The 16413-nt window shown below is 31.0% G+C and overlaps 2 protein-coding genes across 2 annotated transcripts; one reads left to right on the forward strand and one right to left on the reverse strand.

The window, feature by feature from the left end:
• The first annotated feature begins 7683 nt into the window (after positions 1-7683).
• On the forward strand, positions 7684-14648 carry LOC8280248 (pleiotropic drug resistance protein 1). The gene is made up of 23 exons (XM_015715262.2): positions 7684-8193; positions 8299-8419; positions 8512-8600; positions 8697-8781; positions 8894-9053; positions 9139-9215; positions 9389-9442; positions 9530-9620; positions 9713-10014; positions 10096-10377; positions 10463-10779; positions 10889-11049; positions 11159-11262; positions 11347-11506; positions 11592-11794; positions 11887-12219; positions 12383-12673; positions 12764-12847; positions 12934-13067; positions 13193-13420; positions 13522-13693; positions 13789-14043; positions 14149-14648. Exons 1-23 carry the CDS (start codon positions 7862-7864, stop codon positions 14404-14406), a joined length of 4293 nt encoding a protein of 1430 aa, XP_015570748.1. The 5' UTR covers positions 7684-7861; the 3' UTR covers positions 14407-14648.
• A 238-nt stretch (positions 14649-14886) lies between these two features.
• LOC107260776 (lamin-like protein) lies at positions 14887-16000 on the reverse strand. Its single transcript, XM_048378014.1, has 2 exons — positions 15692-16000; positions 14887-15503 (listed from the first exon to the last, which is right to left on the reverse strand). The coding sequence occupies exons 1-2, from the start codon at positions 15846-15848 to the stop codon at positions 15154-15156; spliced, it is 507 nt and encodes a 168-aa protein (XP_048233971.1). The 5' UTR covers positions 15849-16000; the 3' UTR covers positions 14887-15153.
• Between the last annotated feature and the right edge of the window lie 413 nt (positions 16001-16413).

The following is a 16413-nucleotide window of genomic DNA, read 5'->3' on the forward strand; positions in this document are numbered from 1 at the left end:
GAAAAAAAGAAAAAAGAACAACTTTGGTATAGTAACAGACTAAAGAGTAGACCTTGAATGAGGAGGGCTCCATGAATAATTTCAGGTGAAGCAAATGCAGTGAGCAGGTAACGAAGCATTTGAAATAGAGTATGAATATGTCTTTGAATTATTGGATAAGTGCTGCTTTTGGAACCCTCAATTTAAGGGTGTTGGACCACATCCAAACTCCAGTGTATAATTATGGTAATTTCGATTCCTTCCATTGTTTTTCTCTTTATTTACCAGTTGGTTTTGTTGACCACAGAGATCTCTCATGAGCCAGAAATGTCTCAATCACACTAAAGCTTGTGTTTATCAAGTTAAAGGAAAAAAAAGTACAAAATAATATGTAATTGGTGTCTTTTTATACTACTGTTGTCTAAATACCTTCCTTTTTTCTAAAAGAGGGACAACAAAGGCCTGGTTTCAGGGCAAGGATAGCATATGCTTTAAGCATGGGATATCACAGATAAATGTACTTATGAAGCCTGCTGCTGCTGAGAAAGAAGCAGTCCTGTATAACAAACAATTGAAACTATAAGATATTTGCTTATTTTTCTAAAATTTGTTGCCCATGATACAATTGTTATAACATGGACTACTTCTATAAACACCTGCGGGAAGGGCTTTGTAAAATGCATGTTTCGTTAGAGGTTAAAAAAAAAAAAAACGTTTTATCATTTGAAACAAAAAGTGAGAAAGAGAGAATCTCACATTTTCAGCCAAGAAGAAAACTACATCTCACCCTTCCAGAAAATGTTGGCTTCTTTACACTTTTTTTTCACTGCTTTTAAATATTTTTAAATTATAATAAAATAAACTTATAAAAATTAATATAATATTAAAAATTATATATTGAATAAATTTTTTTATATATTTATAAAAATTAATCGTTTATTTACGTATTATACGACTGTTATAATTATTTTACTGTTACTATCTTAAAAAAATTTATTTTGACATGTGTATTTATTTTTGACACATAATATTTTTTTAAAATTATAATAAAATGAATTTAAAATTAATATTATATTAAAAATAATTTCAAATAATATATTTTTATATATTTATGAAAGCTAGTCGTTTACCCGTATGTTGTACACTGACGTAATTATTTTGATTATAAATAATAGTATATTTATATATATAATTAAATAGATTTTTTAAAATTTTATAATTAAATAATATATTTAAAAATAATAATAAATTAAATATTTTTAACGTCTGTTCGTTTTTTTATATTTTAAGATTTTATTAATATAAAAATATAAAAATTATAAATAAATTAATAGAAAAACTATAAAATTATACATAAACTTGAATCTATGTGCCAATAATAAATACATGTGTTAGAATTAAGAATTATATGTGTTAGAATATAGTAACACGTGTCAAAAAGTTTTTATTAGACTAGATATATATTAATATTTTTTTGTTCATTTACATATACAAAAATGTTCATTTTCTATTTATATGATATCCATTAGATGTAATATTCTATAACAATTAATTTCTTTTGTATTTAAATATTTATTATCTATGAACTTAATATTCATTACAGTCAGTGATTATGTTCATTTCGTTTAATGTATTATTTATCAGTGTTAATATTAATGATTATTATCTTGTACTGCAATTTTCATTGTCTGTATATATAATATTCATCGGTATTCTCAAATGAAAATATTGATTATTCATGAAGCTTTTATTGTTTTTGTGATGCATATTGAAAAAAAAATTATAATTGATATAAACATTCATCATCTATAGGCATAATATTTATTAGTTTGTCAATGGATATTCATCATTGATGAAAATTATACCCACTAATTCATTCAAATGAACATATATAATATAAACATAACATAAATCATCCTTACACAATTGGTAAACAAAAAAAATTATCAAGCTAAAGTTATACTACAAATATTTATATTATGGTATGTTCAACATATGCTTAATAAACATAAGTTAATGAACATTTAATACAAAATTAACTAACAAAAATTATTTTTCAAAAAAAATTGTATCAGCATCAGAAGCGCATGTCTGATGTATGTATACAACTTAAAACACAGATTTTTATACAAGTAAAACGATGTTAGATGGACCCCTGGTCCATAAAGCTACATGGACACAAGTCCATCTTATAATTTACGTACAAACCCCAATTGTTATAATATGAACCTCGGTCCACAATTCTACATAGACCGGAATCCATAATACACGTGTAGTGAATTTTTTTCTAAAATATATGGTGCATTCTACTTCTAAAGTGTATAATGCGATGACTTTTATCCCAGCTTCTGTAATTTTTTTAAATTATAATAAAATAAATTTATAAAAATTATTATTTATTAAAAATTATACATAAACTTGAACTCTATGTATCAATAATAAATACACGTCTCAAAAAAATTTATTACACTATATAAATATAATATTTTTTGTTAATTTATATGTACTAAAATGTTTATTTTCTATATATATATATATAATGTCCATTAGATATAATATTCTATAATAGTTAATTTTTTGTATTGAAATATTTATTATCTGTGAACCTAATATTCATTATGGTTAATATTTATGTTCATTTTATTAATGTATGAAAGCTTTTATTATTTTTGTGATATATATTGAAAAAATTATTATTTTTGTCAATAGACATTCATCATTAATAAAAATTATACCACTAATTTATTTTAATGAACATATATAATATAAACATAACATAAATCATCCTTACACAGTTGGTAAATAAAAAAAATTAAAATTATACTACAAATATTTATATTGTAATACATATATAATTTCAATAAAATAAAATTAACAAATAATAAATATTTTACGTTTAAATAATGAACATTTAACACATATTTAATGAATATAAGTTAATAAATATTTAATATAAAATTAATGAATATAAATTAATTTTAAAAAAAAAATTATGCAAGGTAATAACGTAAATCTTTTTACAAATAAAATGGCGCCCGGATGGATCCGTGGGTTGACAAAATTATATACACAGATGTCCGCGGCTTTACTAAGGATGATCTGTTTTTAATCAAATGAATGTTTGGGCCTCTGCAAATGCATTAACTATCAAGCAATAGTATCAGCAGCAGCTCTTGGATATTGAAATGGCCCTCAAAAGTAGGAACATAGAGAATCGTAACATTTTTCGTTTAGGCCCACTGTGAAACTGCTACCTCGTTCTTTAATTACCGTGGTCCATTTCCAAACCAGTTCGACCATCATCAGATTGTTGGAAGGAGAATCGGAAGAGATAATTGCAGACTAGATTCAATTTTCCTCATTTCGATTCGTTTTCTTTTACTTTCAATTTGGTAAGTCCTGTATCAAACTTGTTTGACTCATGTGCTGTGAGCCTTACCTGAATATAGTTAGTCAGGGGTGAAGCCATGTAGAAGACATGGGGGCAGAGGGTGTTGGATGGTGTGAATATTATTAAAGCCTAGCCTGAAGTGTAAAAACAAATTATAAACAGATGTCTTTTCATTTGAGAGTTGGACTCGAACAAAAATTGTAGTCTAAAATAGTCGGATTAAGGTGGGTCTAGGGCACAGGTTCCTGGTATGGGCTTCAAGTCAAGCCCAGCCTATGATACGAAGAGGACACGGCATTAACCAAATATTAAAAAAAAAATATTATTTGCTTCAGTTACATGTCACGAATATATCTTTAATTTATAAATAAAAGATATTTTTATTAATATTAAATAATTAAATATATATTATTATTAAAATATAATATATTTATACATACATATCAATGAGAAATTTTACACATAAAAAATATTGCGGTGTGTTCAGTTATTATTATTATTATTATTATTATTGTTTGAGTTATAGATGATGAGATAATGACTTGGAGACTAATTTTGTCAAAATAACTGATTGATGGTTACCAGAAACATGGTTTAAAAAGATGATATCATTGATGACGCCAATGATGGTGGGAACATAATTAAAAAGGTAATTATGGAATTGGTATTGCGCAAATTATTAATTTAGTTATTGACCCATCTTGTTTAACCAGTGTTCCTACACATAGGATACAAATTTCATTTCAAATTGTTAGCTCATTTCAGACTCGCTTATTTGATTTAATTTCATGATTACTTTAATTAATAATACATAAATAACTTGGTTTTGTAATCCATCTATATATATATACTTTCTCTTTTTTATATGACTTTTCTTTTTAAGTATATATTTTGATTTACATGAACTATTCTTTTCTTTTTTTTTTTCTTAAACTCTTTCATTCTTTTTCTAAAATAAAATATTTTAAAAAAAATTATTTCACCTAAACTTTTTAGCTTTCTTTCATTAATTTTATATCTAAATCTTTTAATTTTTTTTTTCATTGTTCTTTTTCTTTTATATATAATTACGAACACTTTGCACGTGTCATTGCGTGATTGTTTTAATTATTTTATATTTAAAAATTTTATTTTATATATTACATAATTCAATTATAATTACATTAATATAAGAATATATTCTCATTTTATTTTATGATACTTATATATATCTATTAGTATTTTATAAAAAATTATAATACATTCTCATAATTTTATTTTTATTTTTATATGTTAAGGTAAATAAATATAAAAAATATATATACTTATCTATTTTGATGCTTTATCTATTTTATTGTACTAATAAGTTCTCATATATTTATATAATATTTATTTTTAATAAATAAGATTGTTAGAACTTTTGCTATTTATTTTTTTATTATTTTTTGATATCACATATATATTGATTAAATATTTTTATTTATTATATTGGACTAATAAACTTTTCAATATGCCACAAATTTCTTTTAACTATTTTTGTGATTCAAATATAGATTCCTATTCTTTTACTATTTTATTAATTTTTTGTTTATATATATACACGCATATTAATATAAACATGCATTTAATTAGAAATATAATAAAATTTATTAGTAAAACGGAGTATCTTTACTAATTATTATATTATTATAATCATTTTAAAAATATTAATAATTTTATATTTAAATAAATCAAAAATACTATATTCATTATTAGAGTTATTTAAGATCATATTAGTTCTTTTATAAATATTTATAAGTTAATATTTTTATAAATATGCCATATATCATTTTCTCATTGGAAATAATATGACATGGCTTTATAAAATTTTACCATATAAAAACTTATGGAAAAATTTAATATTTTTTAATATATCTTATAGATTTTATTTTTTTTAAACTCTTACTCTCCTATTTCTAAAGAATAATAAGAACTCTTAATTCTTATATTTCATTTATTAACTTCTCTTGTGACCATTTATTTTATTCACAAGCTACCGGCATTTTCTTCAACTTAATTTCTTTATTATTCTTATGTTTGTCATGAATTTTTTTTCTATAGACAGATTTTTTTTTTCTATGATAGGTTAGTTAAATTCAAATCAATAGTCTCTCTATATAAAAAAAACATTTTAAGAGATGTTTTCTCTTTTTTAAATTATTTTTATTTTTTAAATTTATTTTTATGCATTTTGATATATATTTTAAAATATTTTAATATAATTTATTTTTCTTACATAACACTTTTTCATAGAACATTAATTATAATAAAACTTAGTAACCGATAATTTATAATATATGATATTTTAATATTTTATTAATATTTATATAAATAAATTATTAAAATTATTTAATAATATTTTTAACTCATTCATAAGTCAATACTTATTTCAAAAATGTGGTGATTCAATAATTTTTTTACTGCTTTTCATCTTTTTATATTTTGTTCAAATGAAAGGCCAAAATTAGTAATTCTAATTAATAGTCCTACAGAAAGCAAGATATTAGTCATTTCTTTAAAGTATTACTAGCAGTATAGCAAACATGTATCACGTGTGCTAACTGTTCATTAATATTAAATATTTTAATTTTTAAAAGTTGAGTGCTATTATACTATAAAGTATGATTTGTTTTCAAAAATTATTATTTATTTCTGAAACCGACATTAGTTTCTCTTTTTATTTTCTTCTACACTAATGACCACCGCCATTCTCCAGTGCAAAGCAAACTGCAACGCCTCCGCCATTGTTGCAACTGAGACCATTGCAAATAGCTTTTGTTTATTGATATCGCTACAGACAGTCTATATATGTTTATCGTCTTCCCTTCCGCTGTCGTATACCAATTCACCCTCGACTTAAAAGAGATTGTTGCATTACAATTTTGAATTTTCTCTTCATTATTTATGCTGTGGAATACAGATAATTCTTACGATTCCGCAGCATTCGGACTTCCATTTGATATGCTTATTTTTCTCTACACAGTTTAGTCTCTGAATGAAAGCCTGTCGCTATGATCATTGACTGTCAAAAAAGACAAACCAATCATTAAATAAATAAGAAAAAGTCTGCGTCAGAGTTATGTTCTCTGCCCACACGATGAGACTGGAAAAGCTGAATCCTTTTCTTGTTCGTAAAAAGTATTTTTAGGGCAAGTTGAAAGTGACACAAATGTCAACGGTGATGATTATGATTGGAGAGAAAACCAGTGGTATGCTTTCAATCTTAAGCTGTGGCATGTACCCAGTGGACTCAACCCAACTAACAAAAATGTCATATCCACTCCCTTATACTTTTGATATTAAAGTACATATAAATTATTTAATATTTAATATAACATACATATTATATATATATATTACATTTTTATTTATTGTAATACTGTCCTCACGAATTACATAATGTCTTAGGTCATTACATTATTGTATTATTTTTATTGTTGAAACAAATAAGTTAAAAGGAAATATCCGTACAACAACAGACTTAGTATATACGTGTGCGCTTACACATATCTTTAGTGACAGTTAATCGTGACACAGCAATTTTCTTTTTCTTTTTCCATATTGGGAAAAAATCTGCCCAAGCGATGAGACGATATCATACGTGACATCCATAGATTGGATGATATAATTGGTGACGAAATCATATAATTTTGGCACGTGCTTCTTTTTTATTACATGAACTATGTGATGGTCGTCCATTCATCATTATATGTTTGAGTCAAATTAAATATTTAATAAAAAATAATAAAAAACACATATATAAAACTATAAGATCCGTAGCTATAGGAAGAGAAAATGAAATTCACTTTCTGTTTTGCAAACATACAATACTTATATTAAAATTCGATTAAATATTCACAAAAATATTCATTCATAAAATTATAAGAGTTCCATTGAGAGAGAAATAATGCAATATACTTAATTTTTTTTAATCTTTTATATATATTTAAAATTATTAATAATTTTTTATTCTTAAATTATTTTATCACATATATGAATAGATGATTAAAATCACTCTAAAGAAAGCCGTCCATTCATAATTAATACTAAGCTGTCGAGAGAATATTGAAAAGAAAAATAAATTGTCAAAGAGAAAATGTGAATATCATAAGCCCATATAACTTGACAGCATACAAACATTTTAATTTTTCCAACTACTAACGGAAAAGGAAACAATTTCTAATAAATTGCCATATTATTTTTCCTATTTGATTACGTAACTACAAAAATTGAATAGCCGCCCGCCAACTCATTGTCCTGTTCTATTTCCTATAAATAGCAGGAGCCACTTCCATTCATTTTCATTATCCACAGCTACAAACCCCACAAACGCACAACAAATTTGTTTCGGATTCATTTGAACTTCTTGGATTCTTTGAAAAACAATTATTTTTTGTACAGATTTTAGCTCTCAGTTCTTGAATCTTCAAGCGCTAGCTATAAACATTTCAGTTGGTACTGCTTCTTTTATAAATGGAAGGCACTGAACTGTATATAGCTGGTGGTAGTTTACGTAGAGGTGAGTCTTCTATATGGAGGAGCAATGCAATGGAAGGTTTCTCCAAATCTTCCAGAGGAGATGAAGATGATGATGAAGAAGCTTTGAAATGGGCTGCAATCGAAAGATTGCCTACTTATGATCGCTTAAAGAAAGGTTTATTAACCACATCAAAAGGTGAAGCCAATGAAATTGATGTTAAGAATCTTGGATTTCATGAAAAGAGAACTTTGCTTGATAGGTTGGTTAAAGTTGCTGAAGAAGATAATGAACTGTTCTTGCTGAAGCTCAAGAATCGTATTGATAGGTACGAGCAATAATCTCCTGTTAAGTTCTTGTGTCGTTGGGTTTTCTTTGAGTTTCTTGATGTTTGAGTAATACGAATCTTTTTCTTGTTTCTTGATTCTTGCAGGGTTGGAATTGAGCTCCCTATGATTGAAGTTCGATTTGAGCATTTAAATGTTGAAACAGAAGCTCATGTAGGAAGTAGAGCTTTACCCACATTTTTTAACTTCTCCATTGATATAGTAGAGGTAATTAAGCACTATTGATCATGAATTTTGATTATACTTGTTTATTTTGATTGACTAGCTTACTGGCTCTATTTGGTTTTCAATTTTAAAAGGGTTTCTTGAATTTTCTTCATATCCTTCCAAGTGGAAAGAAAAGCCTGTCTATACTTCAGGATGTTAGTGGAATTATCAAACCAAAAAGGTGAAATGAGACTGAACTGAATTCTTTTCCACTTAGATTTCAGAATATTTGGTGGCAAAATCTCATTCTTCTTTCAAAAAAAAATAAAAATTGCAGAATGACATTGCTTTTGGGTCCTCCAAGTTCTGGAAAGACTACTCTTTTGTTGGCTTTGGCTGGAAAACTTGATCCTAAATTAAAGGTGAATATTATATCAAATTGCAGCTTTACTTTTCAAGTCATTTTTTTTTTTTTGCCTTCTATCTTGACTTTAAGTTTTTTAGCTTATCTGAAAATCTTGATTTCTTCTGCAGTTTTCTGGTAGGGTGACTTACAATGGTCATGAGATGAATGAGTTTGTTCCCCAGAGAACAGCTGCTTACATCAGTCAACATGATACCCATATAGGCGAAATGACTGTAAGGGAGACCTTGGCCTTCGCTGCAAGATGTCAAGGGGTTGGACACCGATATGGTTAGTTTAATTTAATACTAATTTCCCATAATTAAATTTATATGAACTTCACAATATGATTTTTGAAACTTTTTGTTTTTGGCAGAAATGATATCTGAGTTGCTAAGAAGAGAAAAAGCATCAAATATTAAGCCTGATCCGGATATTGATGTCTTTATGAAGGTGAGTAAAGCTCATCTATTTTGAGAAGTAAAAGGATCGAATAATGCTATTGGCATGGTTTCCTATGTACCTTTCTTTTCATATGGATTCCTTTAATCGTTAACTTGATTTCTCTCTTTAATTATAGCTCAATTGGAAGAATTATGATACTAACTTTGTTGTTTCTCATATAGGCAATGGCTACAGAAGGTCAGGAGGCTAATGTGGTCACAGATTATATTCTTAAGGTAATAGGACTGAGAAAGTCTTATACATTTTGGAAGTCAACAGAGGATGTTATATAATATGCTAATGCCATTCTGTTCAATCTGCAGATTTTAGGATTGGAGGTATGTGCAGATATTATGGTGGGGAATGAAATGTTAAGGGGTGTCTCTGGAGGACAAAGGAAGCGTGTTACAACAGGCAAGGAGCCCCCACTAGTCCAAGTCTGAACTTAATTTCTACCAGTCATCTCAATTATAACTGAGTGCCTATCTCCCAAACTCAAATTGCAGGTGAGATGCTTGTTGGACCAGCGAAAGCACTGTTCATGGATGAGATCTCCACTGGCTTGGATAGTTCAACTACTTACCAAATCGTGAACTCAATAAAGCAATACATTCACATTCTTAATGGAACAGCTGTCATCTCTCTCCTCCAGCCACCACCGGAGACTTACAATCTCTTCGATGACATTATTCTGCTATCTGATGGTCAGATTGTGTATCAGGGTCCTCGTGAAAATGTACTTGAGTTTTTTGAATACATGGGCTTCAAATGCCCTGAAAGAAAAGGAGTTGCAGACTTCTTGCAAGAAGTAAGAATAAATTTAAAAAAATCTTGCAATCATTTTGCCTCCCTTGATTTTAAATTCTGACTTTGGCCCTGTGTAATGCAGGTAACGTCAAGGAAAGACCAAGCACAGTATTGGGCAGATAAAGATAAGCCCTACAGTTTTGTCACAGTTAGGGAATTTGCAGAAGCATTCCAATCATTTCTTGTCGGACGAAGACTTGAAGCTGAACTTTCTACTCCATTTGATAAGTCCAAGAGCCACCCAGCTGCTTTGACAACTAAAAAGTATGGAGTTGGAAAGATGGAGCTACTTAAAGCTTGTTTCTCTAGAGAGATCTTGCTCATGAAAAGGAACTCATTTGTCTACATTTTCAAGCTCACCCAAGTGAGTATTCAACATTGCTGTACTCTATATTATCTCAATAAATGCATATGGAATTGTATTTTCTTACTTTTCCTTCTATTGCTAGCTCACCATAATGGCAATGGTTGCAATGACACTCTTCCTTCGGACTGAGATGCACCGAGATTCAGTCACTAATGGAGGAATTTATGTGGGTGCTCTATTTTTCTCTGTGGTGTTTATCATGTTTAATGGACTGTCAGAGATTTCATTGACCATTGCAAAGCTTCCGGTGTTTTATAAGCAAAGGAGCCTCCTTTTCTATCCTCCCTGGGCATTCTCTCTTCCCCCTTGGATCACTAAGATACCTATAACACTTGTACAAGTTGCCATTTGGGTGTTCCTCACCTATTATGTTATTGGATTTGATCCCAATGTTGGAAGGTAGCAATTCTAGAAATGACATAAAAAGAAAATTTCTCCCTCCTTTCTTGACAACTTGTGGAGCAATTTGTATTATTTAGCTGATGCACAGTGTTTAATTTTTCTGCAGGTTCTTTAAACAGTACCTTCTGCTAGCTCTTGTTAGCCAGATGGCTTCAGGATTATTTCGCTTTATTGCTGCAGCAGGAAGGAATATGATTGTTGCCAACACCTTTGGATCATTTGCACTGCTTGCGTTATTCGCATTAGGAGGATTTATCTTGTCACGAGGTATAACTATGGAGTCTGTTTGGCGTTACGAGGTTACACTCTGCTTTGCTTAATGCACTAACTTGCTTAAAGTGTACTAATTTTTGCACTTCTTTACTTAATGCCACAGATAATATAAAGAAATGGTGGATATGGGGTTACTGGATATCACCACTTATGTATGGGCAAAATGCAATAGTAGTTAACGAGTTCCTTGGAAACAGTTGGAATAAAGTAAATCTCTTAAACTAACCTGTCTACTTCTGTATGTGTGCCTCTTAGTTATCAACTGATACCTGATTTTATCTTGTTTTCCAGAAGGTCCTCCCGGACACAACAGAAACACTTGGAATTCAAGTTTTGGAGTCTCGAGGATTCTTCACACATGCATATTGGTACTGGATAGGAGTTGGGGCATTGGTCGGATTCACACTGCTGTACAACTTCTTTTTTACTCTAGCTCTCACATTCCTCGGCCGTGAGTATCTTTACCCTCTTTTATTTGTATTCCTGATGTGGGGGCTTATTTTAAATATGGGACTGATGCAAAATATGTTGTGCAGCATTGCAGAAGCCTCAAGCTGTTATATCTGAAGACTCTGCAAGTAATACATCAGGAAAAACAGGAGAAGTGATTCAGTTATCCTCTGTGAGGACAGAGCTCATAGTGGAAGAAAACCATCAGAAGCAAAAAGGAATGGTTCTTCCATTTGAACCACATTCTATCACCTTTAATGACATTAGATATTCCGTTGACATGCCACAGGTAGGATAAATTCCATACTAAATATTCTGTTGACATTAAGTATTCTGGTGCTTTTGAAAAAAGTTGAGCGATTGTTTTATTTCATTTTGCAGGAAATGAAAAGACAGGGAGCGACTGAAGATAGACTGGAGCTTTTGAGGGGTGTGAGTGGTGCTTTTAGGCCAGGTGTTCTTACAGCTCTAATGGGTGTGAGCGGTGCTGGTAAAACCACTCTAATGGATGTGCTGGCTGGTAGAAAAACTGGTGGATATATAGAAGGAGACATCAGAATCTCAGGCTTCCCTAAGAAGCAAGAGACTTTCGCTAGAATCTCAGGATATTGCGAGCAAAATGACATCCATTCTCCACATGTTACTGTATATGAATCATTGCTTTACTCATCTTGGCTTCGTTTACCTCCTGAAGTGAACAGTGAAACCAGAAAGGTACTCACAACCATGAATTCATTTCAGGCTTTTAATTTGTTCTGATTTGCTGGAAGTTTGATCCATACAAGACAGGCCGATTAAGAAGTTTTTAGTATTCCAGTGGCAGCAGAGCATGCCTTGTGTCTTGCTGATCTTTTCTGTAATGAAAAATTGTTTGCAGATGTTTATTGAGGAAGTCATGGAACTTGTGGAATTGACGCCATTGAGGCAAGCATTAGTTGGATTGCCTGGTGTGAGTGGCCTGTCTACCGAGCAACGCAAGCGGCTGACAATTGCAGTTGAGCTGGTGGCAAACCCTTCTATAATATTCATGGATGAGCCCACTTCAGGGCTAGATGCAAGAGCTGCTGCAATTGTTATGAGAACAGTGAGGAACACTGTGGACACTGGAAGGACAGTTGTGTGCACCATCCATCAGCCAAGCATTGACATATTTGAAGCTTTTGATGAGGTGTGTAATGTTAACATATCATATGAGGTAATTAATTATTACCAATTTTTTCACCAGATAGGTGTTTGATATATAATTGTGATGTTGCAGCTACTCCTTATGAAGCGAGGAGGTCAAGAGATATACGTGGGACCATTGGGGCGTCATTCTTGCCAACTAATAAAGTATTTCGAGGTATGAAATGATGGATAATCAAGTAATGCAAACAATGTATCTTTGATCCTCTACTCATCTAACTATGGCTGAATTCTTCTATCAAGGCAATCGAAGGGGTACCTGACATCAAAGATGGTTACAATCCAGCAACGTGGATGTTAGAAGTTTCAAGTTCAGCTCAAGAAATGGTTTTGGGATTAGATTTTGCTGCTATTTACAAAAATTCAGAACTATACAGGTACTGTATTCTTAAAATATGTGGCCATTACTTTTGAGAAAATTACATTCTGACAATTTATAAATAGACCAATTGTTCTAGAATTCAGAGATAAACCTGTAAATAAAGTGTATCTTGTCTTTCAGGAGAAACAAGGCACTCATTGAGGAATTAAGCACGCCTCCTTTAGGTTCAAATGACTTGTATTTTCCTACTCAGTACTCACAATCATTTTTTACCCAATGTATGGCCTGCTTATGGAAGCAACACTGGTCATACTGGCGCAATCCACCATACACTGCTGTCAGATTTCTCTTCACGACTGTCATTGCTTTGATGTTTGGGACGATGTTTTGGGATCTTGGCTCCAAGACGTAAGTTACAGCAGGAGTAATAAACTTAAATTATATGAAATGGAGTTTATTCCTCAGCAGTTTTATTTGCCTTATAATTTAATCACATTTTCTTGAATTAGGACAAAGCGACAAGATCTTTTCAATGCAATGGGATCAATGTATGCAGCAATTGTCTTCCTTGGGATCCAAAATGCATCATCTGTGCAGCCAGTAGTTGCTGTTGAAAGAACTGTTTTCTACAGAGAAAGAGCTGCAGGAATGTATTCTCCTTTGCCCTATGCCTTTGCTCAGGTAAGAAGGATTTTAGTCATCAAAAGACTCGCTCATTATGGATAATCTATACATAAGTTGATTCTTTGTTCTTCCTTCTTTTTTTCCCATTACAGGTTGTAATTGAGCTTCCATATATCTTCTTACAAGCTGCAGTATACGGTCTTATAGTATACGCAATGATTGGATTTGAATGGAGTGCAGCTAAATTCTTTTGGTACCTCTTCTTCATGTACTTCACATTATTGTTTTACACCTACTATGGCATGATGGCTGTGGCTGTGACACCAAACCAGCAGGTTGCATCAATAGTTTCCTCTGCATTCTACTCGATATGGAATCTGTTTTCAGGATTTATAATCCCAAGACCAGTAAGCTCATCTACCAGCATTTCTTGATTATTGTTGGTTTCTGCAATGCTAATTCATATACCGAGGACTAATATTCTTTCATTTCCCTTCTTTTGTCTATAACAGAGAATTCCTGTGTGGTGGAGATGGTATGCTTGGACATGTCCAGTAGCATACACATTGTATGGATTAGTTTCGTCGCAGTTCGGAGATATAAAGCATACACTTGAATCCGGTGAAACAGTTGAAGATTTTGTGAGAAGTTATTTTGATTTCAAGCATGAACTTCTAGGTGCTGTTGCAGCTGCAGTCTTTGGCTTTGCAACACTCTTTGCATTTACCTTCGCGTTTTCCATTAAGTTCTTCAATTTCCAAAGGCGATAGAGACATTAGCTTCACAGTGTAGTGTAAAGAAATAGCATCCCCAAGTACTAAACAATTGAGTATTCTTACATATTCTTACAGGTAATATAGGGTATGTAAAGCGTCATTTTCAGCTAATTCAGAGCTGCACTCTCTTTTGTAAGTCTCAGGAAATAGCAGACAGGCATTCTAACGAAGATTAATGTATAGCTTGTGAAAGAACCATTATTATTATATATCCTTCCCTTCTCTGCTTTTGTGTATGATAAGAGGATTCTTGTGTGGTGGAGATGGTATGTTTGGGCATGTCCAGTGGCATATAGATTTTACGGTTTTAGTGTTTTAGGTCAAAGTAAAAGGGGAAGTTCTTTTATATATATATGATAGAGAATAAACTATTACATTTTAAAGAAGGAAAATCTCGAGCTCGGCTAAAGCTTGATATTACACAAGAAATATGTCGAGTTGTTGAACATAATCCTACTTCTACGTGTACAACAATTGAACCTCGTTATCAACACTAATTCAGAATGCATTCTCTATTTTTCGTTTTAATACAAATTGGAAATGAGCACATCAAAGAATTGCTAGTCAAACCAAGTAAACAATTTCAATTAAATTCTAATACAAATAGAAATGAGGATAAATGGAAATTATATGAAGAAAACGAAAAGGAGAGGAAGGGTTCGGGGTGGTGGAAGCAGACTGGTAGATTTGAGCTGTAATAATAAAGCTCATTAGGCCTCAACAACCAAATTATATCTAATACTAGATCCAACCAAATCCAAACCAAATGGAAGTAAATGCCAAGATCAAAGCCCTACAGCCAACAAATCCTTTATGCAAAACCACTGGAGCAGCAGAATCCTTTGAAGAAGTCTGGTTAGCAGAAATGCTAGATGATGGTGGTGGAGGCAAAGGATGAACAAGAACAGAAACCTTCATGCCATTGAAACACTGTCCATTCCCACAAATGAAGTAATACCTCTTTGCCTCTTTAAGAGGTATAAAATCTTTACCACTACTCCAGTTCCCTGTTGCTCCTTCTGTTGTGCAGTTGTCATAGCCAGTCTGGTTCACTGCAAACACATTGTACTGAGTCTTTTGGTACCTAAATGCTGCATTCATAAACAAAAGAATTAAAGAATTGCAAACCCTAGTAGTACAGTATATACTGTTTCAAGAAACCAAGAATGGAACTGGGTTTTCATCTTCTTCCCAAACATATGAAGAAAATCTAATTAAATGATGTAACCATTAAATCTGTTAGCAGTATAAAGCTATGCAAAGAGAGAATGAGGTATACAGATAAAATCTCCAACATAGAAGGTGTGATTATTGGCCCAAAGAGTATAGTTGATGCCAGGATTCCAGCCTTTGTTAGCACCAACAATGTGGTCAGTGGCAGTTGTGGTGGAAGTGGCAGAGATGAGGATGAAGAAGCACAAGAATATTGGCACCATTGTAAAAATGGTGATGGCTTGAAGGATTTCTTGTTTCTGTGCTTTTCTTGCTGTTTCCTTGACTGCACTCGACTGTTTAGCAGAGAAAGAAAATCTTTAGGAAAGGGTCATTTATCCAAGATTATTTGAAAGTGAGTGGTCCAGACATCACATGCCAATTCATATCATGACAGTCAATAGCAAGATCCACTTTAGCATTTGATATATTTTTCTGACTAAAAATTAGCAAGTTGAACAACTTTATGGGATGACATTAATTATTAGTATATCCATGATTTGGATCCAAATTATATTTCTTTTCCTTTTTTTCTAAAAATGAAATGATTCTTAAATTTTTACATTAAGAATAATCCAATATTGTATATTATATCTGTAAATATTTAAAAATTGCAGCAAAAACTTTATACATCAGTCCAATGGTTTAATTAAGGGTTTCTTTTACTTGACCTTTCAAATATATTGCATATATATAGCAGACAAATATACCCAGATTTAATGGGTAATGATTTCGTTCCATAAACAATATATATTAATTAAAATGTAAGTTCTTCTCAATCATGTTTGA

Source organism: Ricinus communis, chromosome 8 (genome assembly GCF_019578655.1).
Source record: "Ricinus communis isolate WT05 ecotype wild-type chromosome 8, ASM1957865v1, whole genome shotgun sequence".
NCBI classification, from domain to species: domain Eukaryota; kingdom Viridiplantae; phylum Streptophyta; class Magnoliopsida; order Malpighiales; family Euphorbiaceae; genus Ricinus; species Ricinus communis.